Raw genomic sequence first — 21,383 nt, 5'->3', positions numbered from 1 at the left:
GATTTTTTTCTAGTTTTCAATTGAGTTTCAATGTTGTATGAGATGTTTATATTGGCTGAGATGAATGATGGAACAATCCCATTTAATTAAGAAGTCTGAAGTTGGCAAAATAGAAAAACATTCTTTCCGTCTATAGTTCTTTATTCGATAAAAAATCATTGGAGTCTTCATATTTGTTTGAGTGTTACCGTGGAATGGGGTGAAATTGATCAGTAGGGTGAAATTGATCACCTGAAAATTCGTGATAAAAAATACTAATCAAAAAATATTGTTCTTACAACACTAGGCAATGTTAACGTGTCCTCAAACGAAACTTTTGAATGATTCACATACCTGTCAAAGTTAACCCTTGCATGCCCGGTGCAATTTTTCATATTTTCGAAAAATTCTTCTAACCCAGTCAAAACTCAATCAAATTTGATCAAACAAGTTGCCAAATATCAAAAAAAAGTATTGAATTTACTTAAAGTAACCTTAGTTGAGGGTTAATTACGCTAAATTTGGAGAAGTGAGTAAAGTTTGATAAAAGCTCAAAAAATGTAATTTTCAACAATGATCATCCCATACCATTAAAGAAATACTGATGAATTCGCAAGAAACCACAAATATTTTAATTTCAGAGCTAGTTCTTGAGCTTTTGCAACAAACCAAATTGAAATTGGTCTAACGACGATCAAATAAAAGCAAATTTAGCAACAAGCAGCTCGTGAACCAAAATAAACAAATTTTAACCTGAAATATCGTTATTTTCGTTTCCAAACTAGCTGTAAAAGATTTTTTTAGTACAGAAATCATCATTTGTCTCATCTCTCATCAGCATATCGAAAAAACACCAAAAGAATGTATGGATATCAATGGTGATCAATTTCACCCCAATTTACCTAATAGTACCTTATAGAATTATCGAGTTTATTTTATGAAGTAGACGATAGAAATTTCACCAATAGCCATAGAGGTTTACTGGAGCACATACCAGTACTTGTTTTAAAATTATACTATTTCGGGAAAAATGTACATGAAGCTAGTTAATTGGAAATCGTTATAAAAATTGATCAATTTCACCCCGTTCCATGGTACTATTGAAGAATCTTGAAGGTAACTAGTTCGTGAATGTCAGGTTTTCAAATTTCGTCCGATTAGAAAATTCGTTTATTAACTCGCTTCACGAGTAACACATCTGATTTTAATAATTTTGAGTGTTCAACAAATTGGTGCCTGATCGCTAGCACCGAAACCACCACTACTGTCGAACTAAAATTACAAATCATCGTAGGTACCAATTTTGTGAAGATGTTCAGTATGAATTTTCGATCGATGATTTACAGTTTCGAATAGCTGATGAGCCTGAGAGGTAACATTTTCTCAAGTCGCTCTTTAACGTTAATCAATATCAAATTGGGTAAGTTAAATATCAACGGAATATGAAATCACATTTCAAAAACATCATAAATCATGACAAGATGTGACTTCTGATACACTTACAAAGTTTATGAATTGCAAGCCATCACATGCTGACTGCCATCCGCCAGATCGGTTCCATGTGCAGATTTAATTGAAATTGTCATAAATTTTGCTTTCATGCACAAACACATCAGTTTGTCTTAATAGTTAAATGAGCTTAACACATGCAAACCAAAATACGAAAATCATAAGCCGCTATATTCTATGCCCTGCCTGCCTGCTTGCCTGCCTGGCAGTCCAAAGAAACCTCGGCCTCGGCAAAAATACATAGTCAATTCAATACACCGTCCAACTTACGAGTAGTAAAATCCGTCTCGACGGTACAATGAATAGCTTTCTTTATACGTACAAATACAATACGAAAGGAATAGATCTAAACAAGTCATTCCCCTTCAGCGCCCAGGCAGTACACATTTTAAAATGAACTTTATCTCTTCCATACCAAATTCCCAATTTTCTTGCCCCCGGTTCCTGCCTGTCTGCCTGTGTCCCACAGCCTCTCGGCCAAAAGTTTTCTGTGGCACATACATAGCGCACCGATCACATCGACCGTCGTCGTATTTGAATGTAACATTTTACTATTATATCGACTATCGGGGAGTTCAACATTTATTATTATTATTCTTTTAACGTGTCGTTCGTTATACCCTGCATGCTTGTTTATGCTCTCTCCGTCGCTCTGGTTGCTTAGAACGCATTTACTGCTCTGTTCTCTCGGGCGCGCGGACCGTTCGCGCCATGCGGGTGAGAGCGAGAGCGAGAATCAATCGGGTATAATAATAATAAATTTCAACAGTCACGTACGGTTAACTACCATCGAGCTAGCATGTAGGTACAGTCAACTGTGTTGAGGGTACCAGTTTATTTTCAGCAGTGGTCGCAGTTTGGTGTGCATGGTGAAATTTAACAGACGAACGAACGCCATCTTTTGAAGCCAGGCATCTTCTTGTTTGCGAAGACTGTTAACTATCTTCTCGCGCTTAAGGATGACTCTGAACAACAGCCAGCATCAACCGGTGGAGAATTTCAAGCAGGATCTGGATGATTTCGAACGGTTCGCGCTGGAGAACTTAGTACGGAATGAATGGGGTCTTAAGGTGGCCACATTGAATCGACTGATGTGTGAGTACTTCTTTTTCCTTTCATCGCCAGTTTCCAGCCGACAGCAGTGAATTTTAACAGTGCCAGTTGCTGGTTTGGTACGCGCATGTCACTGCTCTCCTGTTTCTACTCACAGAACTGGAATAAAGAGCTGGAGCAAGCGTTCGAACGCTGTATTATGCCACTCAGTAACAATTTTGAATGTTCAAAATCGACGGTTCTAAGCGCAAAGCATCATAAATATTAATAGCACACTGCTCTCGCCGGAATCACGTTTTTTTATTGTTATTAATTCAATGGTATTATTTCGACGTTATCCTTCACGTTACATTTACATATACACAATCGATTGCCATCGGAAGACTGTGGAGTTTCAGTTGAATGTTTGGAGGTGATCGAAGAGCGCGACTTGAACGATATATTCAGCGATGAGAGAACCATTGGCCAGAAGATACTGCTCCGACATCGGCTGCGCGAGTGGCGTCGAGGATTGCACTGGGTAAGTACTATCAACAACTGGTGACAATCGATCTAATTTTGTACTCGGGTAAACCAATTTATAAAGGGCGCTAATTTATTTCAATTTTCGCAGGTGTTAAGACAGGGTGATCTTAGCATCTGTGCTTTAAAATTAATGTCAATGATGTGTTGCTATTTAGATTTTAAAATTTATCTTTTGTCCTCCAGAATTCACCCGAGCAGCCGAACATTAAACGTCGAGTCGAGCGACGCTCGGACGACCCGCTGGATTTGGAGAAAAAACCTCGCCTGTCCATTGCCAGCAACAGTATACAGCAGTTGCACACGCCAAACATCGTACTGCCGGACACTCGCAATCCTTCGGCAGCCATCGCCTCTTCCTCAACATCGTCTTCATCGGCGAACAATTCAAACAATATAATGGACGCAGGGAACCTGCCGATTCGAATTACACCGGAAGCCTTGCAAAGCTTTCTGCAGACCAGCTGCTCCGGCAGGTGGGTTTTGAATTGTTTCTCCGAAGGCCAGCAACTGGACAAGAAAGCATTAACCGAGCTGACGCACGTTATCGTAGAGCCCTTTCTGATTTACAATATAGCATTTACGCACGCCTTGATGCGACACTATGCTGAAATCATTGTCCAACTCTTTCCAACCGAGCGATTGGAAACATTTTACTGTCCAAGAAACATTGTTCGCAAAAATCCAACCGGTAAACTGTACGATCGCTATGTGAACCAGCGGCTTCGATACAAAACCAAGTTTAATGCGCAGCGGCCAACCATGGTGGAAGATTTTAACCTGCATCGGACGTTCGCCGAAATGAGCACAATCGGAGATCCCATGATGCAACATCATTACTTGGACTTCAGCATGGAACAGCCGCCCAACCAAAGAGGAGAATTTTCAACGACTCCACCGCAAGCGGAAAATTTTAGCGAAGAATCTATGAATATCTATGGCGCTGATGACGGTTCGGGTTTGTAAGCCTCGCTGATGGTTTGAGGTTACCATCGATAGTTTTTAGATTATATGCCATATAGTAGTACTGAGAAGATGATGCATTTAGTGATTTATTTACCGAGATAAATATAAGAATGTGTTTTAACATTCAGCTGATGCTTCCGATTCGGAAATACAAACAGTTCGAATTTAATATTTCTACGTTTTTTTGTTTATCCATTTTGGAACAGTTCCCTTCATGTTAAATCTGGACTTTGCGTTAGAATCGAGCACATGTTGCGCTCGTTACAAAATAGAGCGATCAAATAACAAACAGGCAATGCCCTACTAACAGAAAGTTCGAATGGCTTCCTAGAGTGGGAATAAAAAATAAACAACTCCTCAAAGGCGGTACTTACAGTAAACGTCCGTAGTCATCCTTTGGTAGCTCCGTCGAAGTACCTTGGTTCATCAGTTTCGATCGGTACAGTTCCACTTTGGCACGAACTTCCTCCTGGCTGAGCCTGCAAAAAGGGTGAAATGAATGAAGGAAGCAATAAATATTAAATCCAAAACAGAGTTCAACTGTTCAAAAACCAATCAAAAATTAAATTTGAAAATTGAAAAGATGTTTTGCCTTTCTCCTAGAAAGGTATAGCAATCACTGGAAAAACCAAAGGTATAAAAGTGCTCCAAATGGTCGAATCTCGTATATCAATCGACTTAGTTTGACGAGCTGAGCATTTTCTGTATGTGTGTGTGTGTGTGCGTATGTGTGTGTGTAACGCTCTTCCAATCTCACTCGATTTTCTCAGAGATGGCTGGACCGATCTTCATGAAATTAATTGCAAATGAGAGCACTAATTGCCCCATAAGACCCTATTGAATTTCATTGCAATCGGATTTTTAGTTTAGAGGTTATGTTTAAAAATGTGAAAATCACGAAACATCATTATCTCCGAAACTACTCAACCGATTTTAACAAAATTGGTTTTAAAAGAACAAGCTACTTAAAAAACCCTTAACTTTTGAGTTTCATGAAGATTGAACGTGTGGTTCAGAATTTATTCAAAGAAACGTGTTCTTGAGAGTGTTTAATCTCACTCATGTTTCTCAGAGATGGCTGAACCGATTTCCACAAAATCAGTGTCATTTGAAAGGTCTAATTACCCCATAAGACCCTATTGATTTATTTTGCAATTAGACTTTTACTTTGCCTGTTATGTTTAAAAATGTGAAATCCGAAGACTATTTAAACTCACTCACTTTTCTCAGAGATGGCTGAACCGATTTCCTCGAAATTAGTGTCAAATGAAAGGTCTAGCTCCCTTATAACACCCTATTAAATTTCAATGTAATCAGTCTGTTACTTTGTCTGTAATGTATCAAAATATGACTGGTGACTTAAAATTCACTCGTTTTCCCAAAAATGGCTGGACTAAATTCAACAATCTTAGTGTCAAATGAAAAGTTTGGCTTTCCTATAGGTTTTCATTTTATTTGACTATAATCGTATTTTTATTCCAACCGTTATGTATTAAATTATAAAAACAACGAAAGTATATTATCTCAAAGATCACACGACTTATTTGAACATATCTAGTGTCATTTGAACGGGTTGTCACTCAAACTCACTAGTAAAAAATTTAATAGCAATTTGATATGTGGTTCAAAAGTTATGAAAAGAAACTAAATTCAAAGACTATTTAAAACTGTAACTGTTTTGATCAAAACATCAAAACATGAAATTATATGCAAATGAAAGTTCTAGTTGCCCCATAAGACCCTATTAAATTTCATTGTAAATGGATTTTTATTTTAGAGGTTATGTTTAAAAATGTAAAAATCACGAAACATCAATATCTCAGAAACCACATAACCGATTTCAATAAAATTTGTATCAAATTAACGGGCTATCTTAAAAACCCTTAACTTTTGAATTTTATATAGATTGAACATGTGGTTCAAAAGTTATTAAAAGAAACGTCTTCTGAAGACTGTTTAATTTCACTCATGTTTCTCAGAGATGGCTAGTTACCCCATAAGACCCTATTGATTTTTTTGCAATCGGACTATTACTTTGCCTGTTATGTTTAAAAATGTGAAATCTAGCTATGAAAAAATAAACATATTCCGAAGAATACATAAACTCACTCACTTTTCTCAAAAATTACTGAACCGATTTTCACGAAATAAGTGTCAAATGAAAGATCTAGCTGCCTCATAACACCCTAAGCAACCGTTATTTATTAAATTGTTAATAAAACAACGAAACTCTATTATCTCAAAGATTACACGACTTATTTGAACATAACTAGTGTCATACGAACGAGTCATCTCTCAAACTTACAAATAACAAACTTCATAACAATTTGATATGTGGTTCAAAAGTTATGGAAAGAAAAGAAATTCAAAGGCTATTTAAAACTTTATCTGCTTTGATCAATATAGGTGGCCAGATTATAATTTAAATGTGGTATCGTACCATTTGAATGTTCCCGGTATCGCTCGTAATTGAATTGTTCGAAATTAAGATTACAACTATTACAACATCATTATTTTAGACCCAAAAAGGGAATACACATTTATTGGATTGAAGCGTTCCTGTAAATCTATTTTTACAAATAATAAGTTTGAATGAGAAAGGCTGGGTCTGACCGCTAGGTGGATTAATTTTTTTTAATTTTAAGTCGTTCCAATAGGTTTTGTTTTATATCAAGTTATTTTAATTGAGTTGGAGTTTAATTCATTCAAATGCAACATAAACGTAAAATTCATTTATTAATTTATTGTTTCTCGTCTTCAATTTTATTAATCGTACAGACTAATCTTGGTTTAATGTAGTTTATAATGCTATTTTTGAAAGTAATTTTATTGCAAGTTTGTGAACACTACTAACATCGTTGTATACTTTTAAATATGCTCTATATGGACTATTATGTCCATAAATAGTTCTATGGAACTCTGTCAATCTGCGGGGGAACTTCGGAGAGTTTGCGGAGGTAACATTAAATTTCGTATGCTGCAGCAATTCTGGACAATCAATAACATTCGACTGGCTGCGAGAGTCTTTGAGTTTAGCAGAATGCAACGCGCCCAAACTGGAACTGCGTATTCCAAAATGCTTTGAAACGATGTACAGAAGCGGTTTTCAAGGTGTATTCATCAGAGGCTGCTGTGAATAAAACATGTTCGTGCAATCGAAGTTTCAGATCTATCGTAAGGGAACATACATAAATAACGTAGCTTTTTTTCATGATTTTACGCACCCCCCGCCATTCGTGGCATTTGGTCACAAAATCGTAACCTCTCCTGAAAAAAAAAAAAAAAACGTAGCATTAGATGAACCTTACCCCCCCCCCCCCCCCCAACCCCGTCCTTCTGCTTTGCTAATTTGGTCTTTTGGTACGAGGAGAATAGTTGTTTATACAAATTCATACGGTCCATATCTATAGAGAACACAAAAATATTCACGAATTTGCCAAAAAATAAATCGCTTCACTTACCAGCTTTAAAAACAAGCGAGTAGCTTGTAATTTTCACTAATGAAAGGCACGAGAATGCAGGCGATTGTCCATGCACTAGAAGAAGATTGCTGAATGCCACAGACAAAAAAATTTAAACAGCTTCTGCTACAAAGCTTTGTGCGATGTTTTAGTGTATTTTTATTCTACATTTTTCATGCAAAAGAAAATTGATTTTGAAAAAAAAAGGCTGCGTCGATTTCAATCCAACTCCTCCCCCACCTTGTCACGGTTTGTCAAAAAAGGATCATATCCCCCCTCTTTCCATTAATGCTACATGATTTAAGTATGCTCCCTAGCTCCTAGAGTGCCTGTATACAGAGTGGCGCCAGGTCATCCAAGGTAACGCTGCACAGTGGTCCAATAAGGCAAAAAGTGGAACTTAATTCCTTACGCCTTACACCTTCAACCAAGCTTAAAGGTATGTTTGAAACAATTGTTTGTATAAACGACCCACTTAATAAAATCAAAAGAAATAATTATCGGTTTCCATTAGACTCTACGAGAAATTTGGGAAATAAATATTGAAATTCAGTCCGCGCAAATATATATTTCGACTGTGACATACAGTCATCCTCAGTGCATGATTATTTCTTTCGATTTTATAAATCACTCTGCAAAGACGCTCGGTATAGATTTTTCAATTTTGACCCACTTAACCCTCTAGTGCCTCTAGTGCTGTGCGTTGACACACGACTTTATTAAGAGAGCTCGGTAGAGGCCAGCCTTACACCGTGGTAGAGATCGTGTACCGACTCATATCCTCAATACTGCGACCAATTGCCATAATTGAAGCCTTACTTGTATCGGTCCCAATGATATTCGCTCCGTCGAAGCTGCTTTTGGTACCATGGTCTTTACGGGAAGTCGTTGGCCCAACGTACGATACACCACCACGTCCTAGGCATTCCTCCGCTTGTCTGTATCCGCCGATTCGTATGCCTGGTACACTTCATGGTTCATGCTTTTGCGCCAAACACCATTTTCCAGTTTGCCGCCAAGGACTGACCGCAAGATTCTACGCTCAAAAACACCAAGAGCTCGTCGATCAGCCTCTTTCAGAGTCCATGCTACATAGCAATAGAAGGCGACCGGGAGTATCAGTGTTTAATAGAGTGCTAGTTTTGTAGGAGTTTGCCGGATGCGGGACCTCAGCTGGTTACGCAATCCGTAGAAGGCCCTGTTTGCGGCCGCTATCCACCTCTTCATCTCACGGCTAATTGTCGCACGTCACCAATGTACCCAGGTAAACAAATTTGTCAACCACTTCAAATGATTCCCCATCTATCACCACCGCAGCATCAATATCCAACGGGCTATCACGTTCTCTACCAGCCACCATGTACTTCGTTTTGGCAGAGTTTATAATAAGCTTAGAATGAGCATATTTGACAGAAAATGAGCAGGTTTCAGTTAAAACTGCGTTTTGTGTTTTTGTGAAAGAACAATTATTTTAACCACGAGTTGATTAAAAAAAAAGGGAATAAAAATACAAGTAGCGGTAAGCTAAAACCCCTTCTCGGCTTAAATCATTATTGATGTCATCTACTATAGGTACTTAATCTAAATCGCATACTTGTTTTATGGCACCGGTTCATCTGCTGCCAAGGATTCATCGTTGGAAAGGGTCTTCAATTAGTCAATATAGAATCGAAGCACCATCCTGCGACCAATTTAATTATCCAGAAAAATGTCGTAATTAACATTGTCGATTCTTTCGAGGACATTTGGTATTAACCTCCAGATTTCATTTCTTGAATACGCTTTGGCATAAATAGAACATCTAGTATCGAGGTATCGGTTGCTACCCAACAAGCGGGTAGGTGAGGCGCACAAGATCAAAGTTGTCCGTATGAAACGTACAAACATTAACTGGTCAAGTGGCCATGTCAAGAATGGCAGACGGTGTTGACCTGTAGATGTGCAGGAGCGTTTGAAGTGCTGATGCGGGTGATGTCTTTCTTCAGTGATCGTTTCAGAAAGTTCACAAACTTCCGTTGTCCGTCGCCGTTTCGTTACCATTCCGGTATTTCGAAACGAGCATAGAGTTCCCCGAGAGAGGATTATGAAATTTGGTACAGTGCTAATAGAACGACTTTGCAGCATGTGAAACTTGAAAAATGATGTATAATAACTGCTTCGATACTGGTTTTGGATGCGTTACCAGAAACAATGATCTCGTGCCCCGGATTGTAGTGGGTGAGAAGTAGAACCCGCTTGAGGGGCTTGAGGAGAATTTTGCGTCCTTCTATGATATGATTGTGAAATGAACCAAGCTCAGATGTTTTATGCTGAATTCGTTTTTACGGCAGGACTATTTCGTCCCGGACTACGTATAGTCACTGTATACTTTACTAGTCTGGCGGACTGGATTTCGGGAACCAGTGTGAACTGTCAAAACGGAAACCAGTCGGCATCAATAACGTGCTCTTTTTATCATTAATTGTTTATTAATAACATTATACTGCCATAGATTTGCTGTCCTGTCGCTTTTCACGCTGTACTATTGTACGGGAAATGCTCAATCGAAACAAAAAGGTTTTTTTTATAATTTTCTCTTTCAACGAATAAATGACTTATCAGGTAACTCGCAAAATTTTAGCCATTTTCCTCTAATCTCCGCGTTCTTTGGAAACCGGAGTAAACTTGTTTGTTTCTTTGTCCTTCGCCAATTGCTGTTACATTTGTTATAAACGCACTTCATTTTCACATCAAATGTTTACTTTCAAAGAAGTCATATGCAACATGAATTATATCCAGTGGTGTCAGGATTTTAATGTGAAAAATTGGGTTGCCAGTTGCATGGTTCCCCACTCCGCCAGACTAGTAAAATGAGTAAAATACAGTGACTATAGAGATAAGTGACTTTTCACCTACGCACACTAATGAACGTGTAAACTCATGTTCAGTTGCTTTTGTTTCCTCCAAACTGTAAATCATCGCATCTCGTTGCTCCGACTTTTTATCACTTTTTACCATTTTTGGTCGATAATGTTCAGCAGCTTCCCCCGATTCATGATCACGAATTAAAAATTCATTCAGAAACGAGTTTAGAGCTTATGATAAGTATTCAACTGAATATTTGTCCAGCTGCCAAAAACATAGCATAGCAAACAAAAAGGCGATTTGTAAATAGTTTCCTCAAGTTCGTACGTAAAAAGGTCTATAGGACTACGATTTGCAGCTGAAAAAAAAAAACTTTCCGAGCAGTTGCAATGGTGTGCGTAATACCAGAAGTAGCTGTCACTTTTGTTTTGGTCATTATCGCCATTGTCTTTTATCGCGTTTGTGACGTAAGAAAAATTTGCCAATTTACTGAAAACTGACAAAATAACAAGATAAAATAAATAAAATTCAACCTGATGTTTGACACGCGAAGAACGATAATCAAAGCAAACCAATTTTGACACATTTTTTTTTGATTTTGACACAGAGGTGTGAATGTGTCGGTGTCTTCAAAACCGCACTCTGTTTCTTGCGCGGACTGTCCGGGACAGAAAAAGAGTAGTCCGGGATAGTCCGGAAAATGTAAAAACAACAGTGATAGGACAAAGTGTAGTCCGCGGGGTAGCTACACCGCAAAAACGAAAACGACATTAAAAATACGTCTATTCTTGTCGAAGGAAATAAAAAATGTTCTTTGCTTCTTCTAGTGAGTCGGTATTCCAAGGGTTGCTTTGTTTTGAATAGCTGCCTCGGGGGCACAAATCCAGAGTCGGATTTACGATTGTGGAATCTTCAAAAATTTTCCACTCTTTTAACTGAACAAAAATTGGTCGAAAATTTACGAGGTTTCTTTTCTGAAAACTTATCAACTTAACAACTTACTCACAACTTAACAATGCCAAATTTGACTCCATTCTTCAAAGTCGTACGCACTCTAAGTTTAATCAGTTTTATCTTCAAAAAAGACCTAACTCATTAGGTTCTTTTATTTTTAATTATAATATTAATCCTAAAGGAACTTTAGCAAAACCTCTTTAAATCGCAGATCGTTGAAACGAATTGATTTTGAACATATTTATCAAGAATTAGGTTATGAATGTTTTTTGTAATCCCTTAACCAGCTTATCAGGTGATCTATTGAGGCAAAATATTGCATAGAAAAATTGGAATAAAAGTACAACCTGCCAAATAAAAATAATGCAATCTCTTTAAGATTTTACTAATAAGTAACTTAAACGCAAAAAATGATACAACCAGTATGAAATTACGCAACGACAAGTGCTATCAACTTGAAAGACACTAAACATTAAACGACAAACCATATCACTCACCCTTCAGTCATCGGAACCTGAAATACAGACCACTGATGGACGTATCCCATTCAAAATGATCGTTGAATGGATATTTACCACTTTTGGTCTATCTGATTCCCTCAAGAGTATGATTTCGGCTTGGCTTCCAACAATTTGCATGTTGGGTAAGCAACTAAGCACCAAATGGCCCCTCCTCGCGTTCGTATCCTTCGATGTCTAATTCAGACAGCCGAAGTGACGAATCGACAACAAGGATCATACAATGGAACTGTAGAAGTTTGATCCCCAAATTAGATAAATTTAAACTCCTACTTCACGATAGCAAATGCGATATTTTCGCGCTATCTGAAACATGGTTGTCAACTGATACGACCATAGCCGTTCAAGACTTCAATATAATCCGTTTAGACCGAGGAAACTCTTATGGCGGAGTGCTCCTTGGTATCAAAAAATGCTACCCATTCTTCCGTATTCCTCTCCCAGCAATTGATGCAATAGAAATTGTTGCATGCCATATAACAATTGCTGGGAAGGGCCTCACTGTCGCATCAGTCTACATTCCGCCTAGAGCGGTTATTAACCGGTTGCAGCTGTCGCGAATAACGGAACTTCTTCCGACTCCACGCCTCATCCTGGGAGATTTCAATTCTCACGGTACGGCGTGGGGCGCATCCAGGGATGATAGCCGCGCTGTTCTTACTGAAAGCTTTCTCGATGACTTCGATATGACCTTATTGAACATACCTGGATTAGCTACGAGAATTGCAAGGCCTCCAATACGAGAGAGCACATTAGACTTGTCGATGTGTTCCTCATCAATGGCTTTGGACTGCAAATGGGAGAATATTCATGATCCCCACGGTAGCGACCATTTGCCAATCAGTATTTCGATTATGAGCAGGCTCCATTCTGCTACCACAGTCGAAGTAGAGTATGATCTTACCCGGAATATTGATTGGGAAAAATTCTCGTACACAATATCCCAGGGTCTCGAAACAACGGATGAGCTTTCTCCATCCGACGAATACAACTTCCTTGCAACATTAGTGCTAGATAGCGCGTTGCAATCTCAGAAGAGACCTGCCCCTGAGAACAAGTTGAAAATTCGTCCCAACAAGCAATGGTGGGACAAAGAATGCACCGAGATGAAAAAAGCTCTAAAAGCATCATACATAGCATTCAGGGATGGTGGTTCAATTGAGCTTTATGATCAGTTTAGGGAGCTGGAAATAAACCAGTCTAAGCTGCACAAACTGAAAAAAAGATCATACTGGCAAAGTTTCATGAGCACGTTACCCAGAGATGCTTCTATGAGCTATCTCTGGAATACGGCTCGAAAAATGCGCAATAGGTTCGACAGTAATGAGGCAAATGAATACTCTGAACGTTGGATCTATGATTTCGCAAAAAAGGTATGCCCAGACGCTGTCCCATCACAGCAAAAATTCAGCGATACAACGGCTTTTGAAGAACCAGAATTTACCATGTTGGAGTTTTCAATTGCCCTCGCGTCTTGCAAGAACAAGGCTCCAGGACCGGACAGGATCAAATTTAATTTGATGAAAAACCTGCCGGACTCGGCCAAGATACGATTTCTTAAACTGTTTAATAAGCTTATCAGGAACAATATGATCCCGAAAGCTTGGAGACAGGTCAAGATTATCGCAATCAAAAAGCCAGATAAACCTGCCGCAGATCACCGCTCGTATAGGCCGATTGCGATGCTCTCATGCATACGCAAATTGCTTGAAAAAATGATCCTTCGTAGACTTGACAACTGGGCAGAGTCAACTAACCAACTATCAGAGACCCAGTTCGGCTTTCGTAGGGGCAAGGGCCCTAACGATTGCCTGGCATTGCTAGCCACAGAAGCGGAAATGGCTCTTGGTAGCAAACAACAAATGACCTCGGTTTTCCTGGATATCACAGGCGCATTTGATTCAGTTTCAATCGAAATTCTCTCCGAGAAACTGCGTCAAAGAGGATTCTCCCCTATATTGAGAAATTTTTTGATCAACCTGCTGTCTGAAAAGCATTCACTTTTCAACCACGGTTCTTCAACAATAACACGAACAAGCTACATGGGTCTCCCCCAAGGCTCTTGTCTGAGTCCACTGTTGTACAACTTCTACATCAGTGACATCGACACATGCTTGACGGACGGCTGCACGATGCGCCAGTTAGCTGACGACTGTGTAGTTTCAGTCACGGCGTCTCTAGCCGCAGACATGAAGAACAGCCTGCAAAACACGCTCGACAATCTGACCGTTTGGGCCAGTTGTCTTGGAATCGAGTTCTCGCTTGAAAAAACGGAGATGGTAGTCTTTTCAAAAAAGCGACCACCACCTCGTTTTGGGCTAGTTCTGTCCGGAAGACCCATCACTCAGTCACCTAGCTTCAAATATCTCGGAGTATGGTATGACTCTAAGTGCACATGGGAAAAACATGTCAATTACCTGAAGCAAAGATGCCAACCAAGGATCAATTTCCTTCGAATGGTAACAGGAACATCATGGGGAGCCCATCCAGAGGATTTGATACGACTCTATCAAACCACGATTCTGCCCGCAATAGAATACGGCAGCATATGCTTCAGAGGTGTCGCAGCTTCACACATGCTGAAACTCGAGAGGATACAATACCGTTGTTTGCGTATCGCTCTAGGCTGCATGCAGTCGACACATACCATGTCCCTAGAGGTCATAGCTGGAATACTACCACTCAAAGAGAGGCTGTTTGAGTTGGCTTTTCGTTTTCTCATTAGATCGGAAATAGCAAATCCAATGCTTATTGCGAACTATGAGAAATGTTTGGAAGTTGTTCAGAAACCCTGTATGTCAGTATACCAGCGGTTCATGTCCATGGAGATAAACCCTTCGGTTGTTGCTCCATCCCATGAGATTTCAACATCGCTCAACAATTCTTCTGTTGTATTTGATTTGACGATGAAACAAGAAATCCATGGAATTCCCGATCACCTCAAACCAACAGTTGTGCCATCAATATTTTCGGCAAAATTTGGCCACCTCCCAAAACAGAATTCCTTTTTCACGGACGGATCTGTGATGGATGGACAATCCGGATATGGCGTTTTCAACACAGATCATCGCATATCTCGCAAACTGGCACAGCCCTGCTCCATATACGTAGCTGAATTAGCTGCCATACACAATTCGCTGCGAATTATCGAGCTCAAGACACCAGACAATTACTTCATCTTCTCGGACAGCCTCAGTTCTATCGAAGCTCTCCGATCGATTAAACCGGTCAAGCACCCGTCCTATTTCCTTCCGGAAATTAGACGGATATTAGAAGTGCTGGTTGATCGGTCTTTCATTATCTGCTTTGTGTGGGTCCCCTCTCATTGCTCAATCCCAGGGAATGAAGAAGCTGATTTATTAGCAAAAAGGGGTGCCATAGAAGGAGAGATATTTGATAGACCGATCACCTATACCGAGTATTTTCATCTGCCCCGACAACTGGCTCTGGAAAACTGGCAGGAAAAGTGGGATAAAGACGACCTTGGGCGATGGATGCACTCGATCTCGCCCAAAGTGTCTACAAAAGCTTGGTTCAAAGGGTTAGATTTAACTCGTGATTTCATTCGAGTTATTTCGCGCCTAATGTCCAATCACTATGTTGCAAACGCACACCTCTATCGAATAAACTTAGTCGATAGTAATCTGTGCGAATGTGGAGGGTACGAAGATATTGACCACATAGTCTTCGTATGCCCTAAGTACCACAGAGCAAGGGCCAAGCTTATAGATTCTCTCCGGAAACAGAAAGTGACGTTTACAATGCAAGTACGGGATGTGCTTGCTAGCCGCAACCCCGCGCTTGTAATACCCATTTACGACTTTTTAAGAGATATCAAGTATCGAATTTGATTATCTCTATGCTTTCTCTCCTAATTTCTCCAAACACAACAATCTTAAAAAGTTTCACACTAATTCTGTTTTTTTTTTCTTCTTTCTTTCGTTCATCTTTTTTATAGAAACATGAATCATCGCTTCTTTTTGAGAGACATGATCCACCGAACTTAGATATAAGTTTTGATTTCAAAGAGATAAGGAACCATCACACCTCAACGAATAGTAGTAAGAATTAGTATTTAGTTATAAAGAGAAAAACTTTGATGTTAAGGTTAGTCGTAGGCTTAAATGACATGTATTTTTAAATTGTATTTTTGAAAGAGAAAAGATGAGAGGGTTTTTATGCCTGTTTGAGGAGGAGCAGTCGGGATACAGGCTCTACTCAAGCTGGCTTTTCCCTACTCCAAAAGATATTCGGCCCCGTTATGCTTCGCGGTTGGGCCTAAATAAATATTAGTGATGGGAAAAAAAAAAATATCACTCACCCTTGGCTTTCCAGCACTTCCTCCAGTTCGGCACATTTCACCTCGATCTTTCGCTTCCGCTCGTGATCCAGTATGCCCTGATTGGGCTGCCGGTTAGACTGTGCGTCCAGCTTAGCCAAATCATCCTCGGTGCGATAGTTGACACTTTCCTTCTTGCCCGGCCGCACGAAGGCAACATTACGCTGAACGTGCCCGTTGGTGCCGGATCCGCGGGGTGTCGTTAGCCCGATTCCGTTGTACATTTCAATTCACTTGAGCTATCTGCGCTCTAAACCGTAAACATTTAGTTAGGCGTAGGTTTTGCTGCGATAAAACGTTTATCGGCGACTTTCAACGTATGCAGCAGCACTATTGATGTGTATTTTTAGTGGCTCTTGTTGGCTTCTTGCGAGAAAAATTTTTCAAGTGCACCTTCCGAGCCGCGGTAGGAAAATCAATATTCAAGCACTGGTAAATAAGATAAATTTCTGCGGAAAAACACTACCTGCACGTCGTTCCACACTGGAACGAAGATTGCGCACACCACGGAAGTACTTTCGTACCGATATCGTAGTTAAATAACGAAAAGTTTTGCAGTTTTAAACTTTGCAGCAAAATTAATTAGCGAGAGCGTGTGCAATCGCGTTCTTCGGCCATCACGCAGCAAAGACGAATCGACGGACGACGACGATGTGTGTTACGACGACAGCCGATTTGACGTATCGGCTGAGGGAGTGTTGGTGTTGGCGAATGGCTTCACAGGGAAATTCATAGAAGTGATGGGCGAGAGAGCGACATCTGCTGTTCGCTTCCTGTATGTAGAGAAGTTGCCGTGCCGGCCAACAGTTTTTTATAATAATTTTCAGATAATGTTTCTCTCCAGTAGACAATTTTAGGGTTTTTAAAATAAATGAAACATTTCTAAAATGACAATTTGAAAAGCAAATGAATAGCAATATTTGGTGCGTAAATTATATGGGTGATTTTTTAGACATTTTTTGTAAAAACTGCTTTTCAGCTTTTAAAACTTTTAATCTGCTTAAATTTTAAAATTTTTGAAAGATTTAAAAGTTCATTAAAAGGTACTGCATTTGTGTTCGACGCGATGGGGTAAAATATGCATTTTCCGGTTTTTATTTTTTTCTCGATAGTTACAAGCCCCAAAGGAAAATAAATTAAATACAGATCAGTTTTAAAAATTGAAAGACATCGTTTGGTTGAATAAATTTTTTTGACAGAAAACCTCTATTGAAAACAATTAGCTTCTTGAAAAAATGTTGCTTCGGTTGCAGGTTCGGAATGCATAATTGTCCAAATGAGCCAATTAGTTATATAATTAAGTCTTGTATATTACAAAAGTTCACATCAATGGACCACCTAATTCTAATTCCTCAACAAAAAAAAAAATCTTGTAGAGGCGCTAGACAGGGACTTGAGATACTCTGAACGTGGACACTTTTCCTAGGTTTCTCTATTTAGCAACTGAGTTTCGATTATTTTGTGTTAGTCAAATATGCCTGAATTTTTCGAGGGAGAAAATTGTCTTCTTAGTCACACAGAACAACGCTTTTTCGAATGCTAGTGTCTACTCATAAGCTAATTTTTCGGACCAATCCTTAATTAAAACTCCATTCCGTGGATTTTTGTAAATTTTATATTCTCTTGCTTCGCACAGGTCTCAGCACTCTTAACTCACATCTAGAGGTGGAATATTCTTGACATTTCTGATTGCTCCGCGGGGGGGTATCAGAACTTACGAATAGAAACTGAACTATTGGATAGGCATACAAAAGCAAAAACCAAAAACCGGGCCCCGATGTTTAGATGATACCGATCTTGTTGGCGATGTCTAGCGCATCGTAGTCCCGAGCTAAACGCACGTAAGCCTTCTTCTTGCCGTCCGGCCGCACCAGGGTGTTAATCTTGGACACCTTGATGTCGTACAGCTTCTTAACTGCGGCCTTCACATGGTTCTTGTTGGCGCGCAGATGGATCAGGAATACCAGCGTGTTGTTGTCCTCGATCTTCTTCATTGCCGCTTCCGTGGTCAGTGGATACTTGATAATGTTGTAAGCGTCCATGCTAATGGATAGAAAAAATAAAAAAAAAATGTTAAGTAAGTTCAATTTGTTAACGAAGTACAGAAGGGATTCATCATATAAATGTTTCTAACTTTCAGTATATTGTCTAGTTGGTATGTGGTAGACAATAGTTGCAACGGAGAGATATTCGCTCTTGCATTCTCCTAGCAATAGATTCCTATGTTTGATGAACCTTTGCAGCAATGTTTTCTGAGAATGCTGTTGGAATGTTTGATTTAATCATAGAAAATACTCACCGACTACGAGTTGGAACCGACTTCCTCGGGAACTTGGGGTTGCGTGGCAACTTCAGCGTACGTGGCCGGCGGAATTTAACCGTGGTACGGATCTTGCGAAGGGCAGTTCCGAACGGACCCTTGACAACCTATATAACAAGTGAAACGATATTAATAGACACATTCTGAATCAGCTGTAAACATCTTTTGAATTACGCAAATGCGATCAGTTGGAAGACATGCGATTATTTCATTATAACACACTCGCGTAATTCAAGGAGATTCCCTCTTCAAATTTTCATCATATAATCTATGTTGGAATGTAGCTCACATTCCGAACTACTAACCTTGGTCTTGGTTCGCTTAGCCCTCAGCAGAGCAGCAGCACGAGCTTTAGCGGCTCCCTTCTGCATCTTAGCCTCCACAGCCTTCTTATCGCCTTTGACCGGAGCAGGCTTCTTGACGACTGGTTTCTTTCCGGTGGCACCTTTTCCTGCAACAGGTTTCTTGCCGGTTGTTGGTTTCTTGCCAGTAGCCGAAACTTTCTTAGCAGTCACTACACCAGGTTTCTTGGTAGCCGGGGCACCCTTCTTGGCAGCCGGTTTCTTAACAGCAGGCTTTTTCGCCGCAGCCTTCTTGTCACCGGCTGCGGTCTTCTTTGCCTTAGCAGCAGCATCGGCGGCCTTTTTGGCGGAAGCTGCAGTAGCAGTTGCCGTCTTCTTGGTACCTCCTGCGGCAGCAGCAGGTTTCTTGGCGGCTCCTGCAGCACTAGCAGCAGCTGTTTTCTTGACTTCCTTCTTCGGTTCAGTCTTGGGAGCAGCGGCCGGAGTTTTCTTGCTCTCAGTAGCCTTCTTCTTCTCCGGTGCAGGAGCCTTGGTATCAGCTGGTGCAGGACGCTTTTCAGCGGTTTTTTTCTTCTCAGCTGGTTTCTTTTCGGCAGCAGGCTTCTTCTCGGCGGAAGCAGGCTTCTTTTCAGCGGTAGCAGGTTTTTTCTCGGCGGCCGCAGGCTTCTTCTCGGCGGCTGGTTTCTTTTCAGCGGTCGCAGGCTTCTTTTCAGCGGCCGCAGGTTTCTTTTCAGCGGCCGCAGGTTTCTTTTCAGCGGCCGCAGGCTTTTTCTCAGCGGCTGGCTTCTTTTCGGGAGCAGCCTTCTTCTCAGGGGCTGGCTTCTTTTCAGCAGCAGCAGCAGGAGCGGGCTTCTTCTCAGCAGCAGCTGGTTTCTTTTCAGGGGCAGCCTTCTTTTCAGCGGCTGGCTTCTTTTCGGGAGCAGCCTTCTTCTCGGGGGCTGGCTTCTTTTCAGCAGGAGCAGCAGCCGGTTTTTTCTCGGGGGCTGGTTTCTTCTCAGCGGTTGCTGGCTTAGAACCTGAAGCTGCAGCGGCGGCTGCAGGCTTCTTCTCTTTTTTCTCGGCCGGTTGGCCCGCTGTAATAGAAGAACATAGCCATTATTGCACGACCAACAACATTATCATTCTTATCGATCATTATACGGCGTCTTCAGAAATCTAGTAAAAAGCATTTCATTCAAAAAATTTTCAGAGAGATTCCCTCTAGAAATGAAATTCATCATTAGACACCACAATTTTTAACGCAAACTTGCGTTTTCACTTTTATACACAACACATATTTACAGTAAAATGCGTGCAGGACACGACAGCCCTCGTGGCGTATACAAACGAAATCAGCGTTTAATTTTCAAGTAAATAAGTTCAATAATCAACGAAAATAGCCTCTATTTTAACTGCACATTATAGCCAAAGAAATTCACACTAATTTGAGAAACTTTTTAACAATTATAACCACCGAAAAAGCGTATTTTTGCCTTACCGGACTTCTCAGACGGTTTCTTCGGAGCCATACTTGTGATGGAAAAGAGCTGTCAACGGGGATCCAGTTTCTTTTGCTGCTTTTGCTTCCGGCACGATGACAGCTGATGGAGCAGTGAGAAAATATCGAATACGTTACGTTTTTCAAGCGAGTGTCACCAGCGTGCGACGTCAAGCGGTCAGTGCATGAACTGACGGGCTGTTTCCGTTTCGGGGGGTCGGTTAATAATTTTTGGTATATTGTTTAGTCAAATTATTTACATAAATTATTTTCGATTTCGCGAAAAAAAAAAGCGAAATAATCAGTGCCAAGGTATTGTCTCATTTTCGGAAATGATGAAGGCAAATTTCTAAAATTGTCCTTTGGTGAGATAAATAGGGGAACTGTTCCATAATTAATCTCAGCCCATATATTCATCTTATACAACATGAAAACACAATTGCGTTGTTTAGCTATTCACGGATTTCTGATTTTTAAATATCAGCTAAAAGAGTGTAGTTTTCTGAGCAAAACGTGATTTTGTCAAATTTTATATCATTGTCCTTCGATTTTTAAATAAAGAATGAAAATTGCTCCAAATCGCTACAATGACAGTTGGTATATTGGCGAACTGTTATTGTAGCGATTTCGAGCATTTTTAATTCGTGATTTAGAAATTGAAAGACAACGATAGAATTTTTTTGAAATTCATTCTTAGAAAATGCAGCTCATTCAGATGATAAAAAACTGATATAGCTAAACAACCCAATTGAAAACAGGAAAAACCGCAATTATAAACATAATTGACATGAATCAACTGCACTGCAGTGGTTGACTAGGTTACCAATTTTGCACGTAAACAACTACAGCCATATACCCAGGTAACCTACTACGACGGTCTGCGGTTACGTTCATTCATGAGAATGTGATTCATTCATGATTAACAGTGTGATGAATATGGGGGCGTCGTGTGATGAATAACTGAGTAGTGATTTAAGTTTTGAGATGGACATGGAAGCGTTGTGAAAAATGGTTTGTCTTACAAAATTCAAGATAAATCTAGCTAAGTTTACTAAATATACAATACTGGGTGATTCTTAAAGAGCACGTAAGTGTAATTTGTTATTTTGTTCTGATTTTCTGATTTATTTTGTTGTGAT

General features: G+C 40.0%; 3 protein-coding genes across 5 annotated transcripts in view; 1 reads left to right on the top strand and 2 right to left on the bottom strand.

Annotated features, from left to right (window-relative positions):
* Positions 1-16,787, bottom strand: part of LOC129725874 (SRRM2 protein homolog rsr-2) — a 48,365-nt gene extending 31,578 nt beyond the window's left edge. Inside the window, exons 1-3 of one of the 3 annotated variants that reach the window (XM_055682236.1) lie at positions 16,612-16,784; positions 16,128-16,538; positions 4,404-4,508 (exon numbers count right to left, since the gene is read on the bottom strand). In XM_055682236.1, coding sequence (XP_055538211.1) covers positions 4,404-4,508; positions 16,128-16,369 — 347 coding nt within the window. In that variant the 5' untranslated portion in view covers positions 16,370-16,538; positions 16,612-16,784. Of the gene's footprint in view, positions 1-4,403; positions 4,509-16,127 lie in introns of all 3 variants that reach the window. The other 2 variants (XM_055682238.1, XM_055682235.1) reach the window with 2 other exon arrangements.
* LOC129725875 (uncharacterized) lies at positions 2,206-4,198 on the top strand. The gene is made up of 3 exons (XM_055682239.1): positions 2,206-2,583; positions 2,925-3,061; positions 3,250-4,198. Exons 1-3 carry the CDS (start codon positions 2,448-2,450, stop codon positions 4,027-4,029), a joined length of 1,053 nt encoding a protein of 350 aa, XP_055538214.1. The 5' UTR covers positions 2,206-2,447; the 3' UTR covers positions 4,030-4,198.
* A 955-nt stretch (positions 16,788-17,742) lies between the features above and the next one.
* LOC129722538 (nucleolar protein dao-5) lies at positions 17,743-20,351 on the bottom strand. Its single transcript, XM_055676045.1, has 4 exons — positions 20,245-20,351; positions 18,771-19,840; positions 18,445-18,572; positions 17,743-18,188 (listed from the first exon to the last, which is right to left on the bottom strand). Exons 1-4 carry the CDS (start codon positions 20,273-20,275, stop codon positions 17,927-17,929), a joined length of 1,491 nt encoding a protein of 496 aa, XP_055532020.1. The 5' UTR covers positions 20,276-20,351; the 3' UTR covers positions 17,743-17,926.
* Between the last annotated feature and the right edge of the window lie 1,032 nt (positions 20,352-21,383).

The sequence above is a fragment of the Wyeomyia smithii genome, chromosome 2, assembly GCF_029784165.1.
Source record: "Wyeomyia smithii strain HCP4-BCI-WySm-NY-G18 chromosome 2, ASM2978416v1, whole genome shotgun sequence".
Taxonomy (NCBI): Eukaryota; Metazoa; Arthropoda; class Insecta; order Diptera; family Culicidae; genus Wyeomyia; species Wyeomyia smithii.
The sequence above is the reverse complement of the archived record's forward strand: the minus strand, read 5'-3'. Positions and strand labels throughout refer to the sequence as shown.

Bases quoted from the DNA above. Each gene is read 5' to 3' on its own strand.
- LOC129725875 (XM_055682239.1), top strand. From the start codon at position 2,448: ATGACTCTGAACAACAGCCAGCATCAACCGGTGGAGAATTTCAAGCAG. The intron at 2,584-2,924 runs GTGAGTACTTCT...TGCCATCGGAAG, and splicing joins CACATTGAATCGACTGATGT to ACTGTGGAGTTTCAGTTGAA. The intron at 3,062-3,249 runs GTAAGTACTATC...TTTGTCCTCCAG, and splicing joins GGCGTCGAGGATTGCACTGG to AATTCACCCGAGCAGCCGAA.
- LOC129722538 (XM_055676045.1), bottom strand. From the start codon at position 20,275: ATGGCTCCGAAGAAACCGTCTGAGAAGTCCG. The intron at 18,573-18,770 runs GTTAGTAGTTCG...CTTGTTATATAG, and splicing joins CTAAGCGAACCAAGACCAAG to GTTGTCAAGGGTCCGTTCGG. The intron at 18,189-18,444 runs GTGAGTATTTTC...TCTATCCATTAG, and splicing joins TCGGTTCCAACTCGTAGTCG to CATGGACGCTTACAACATTA.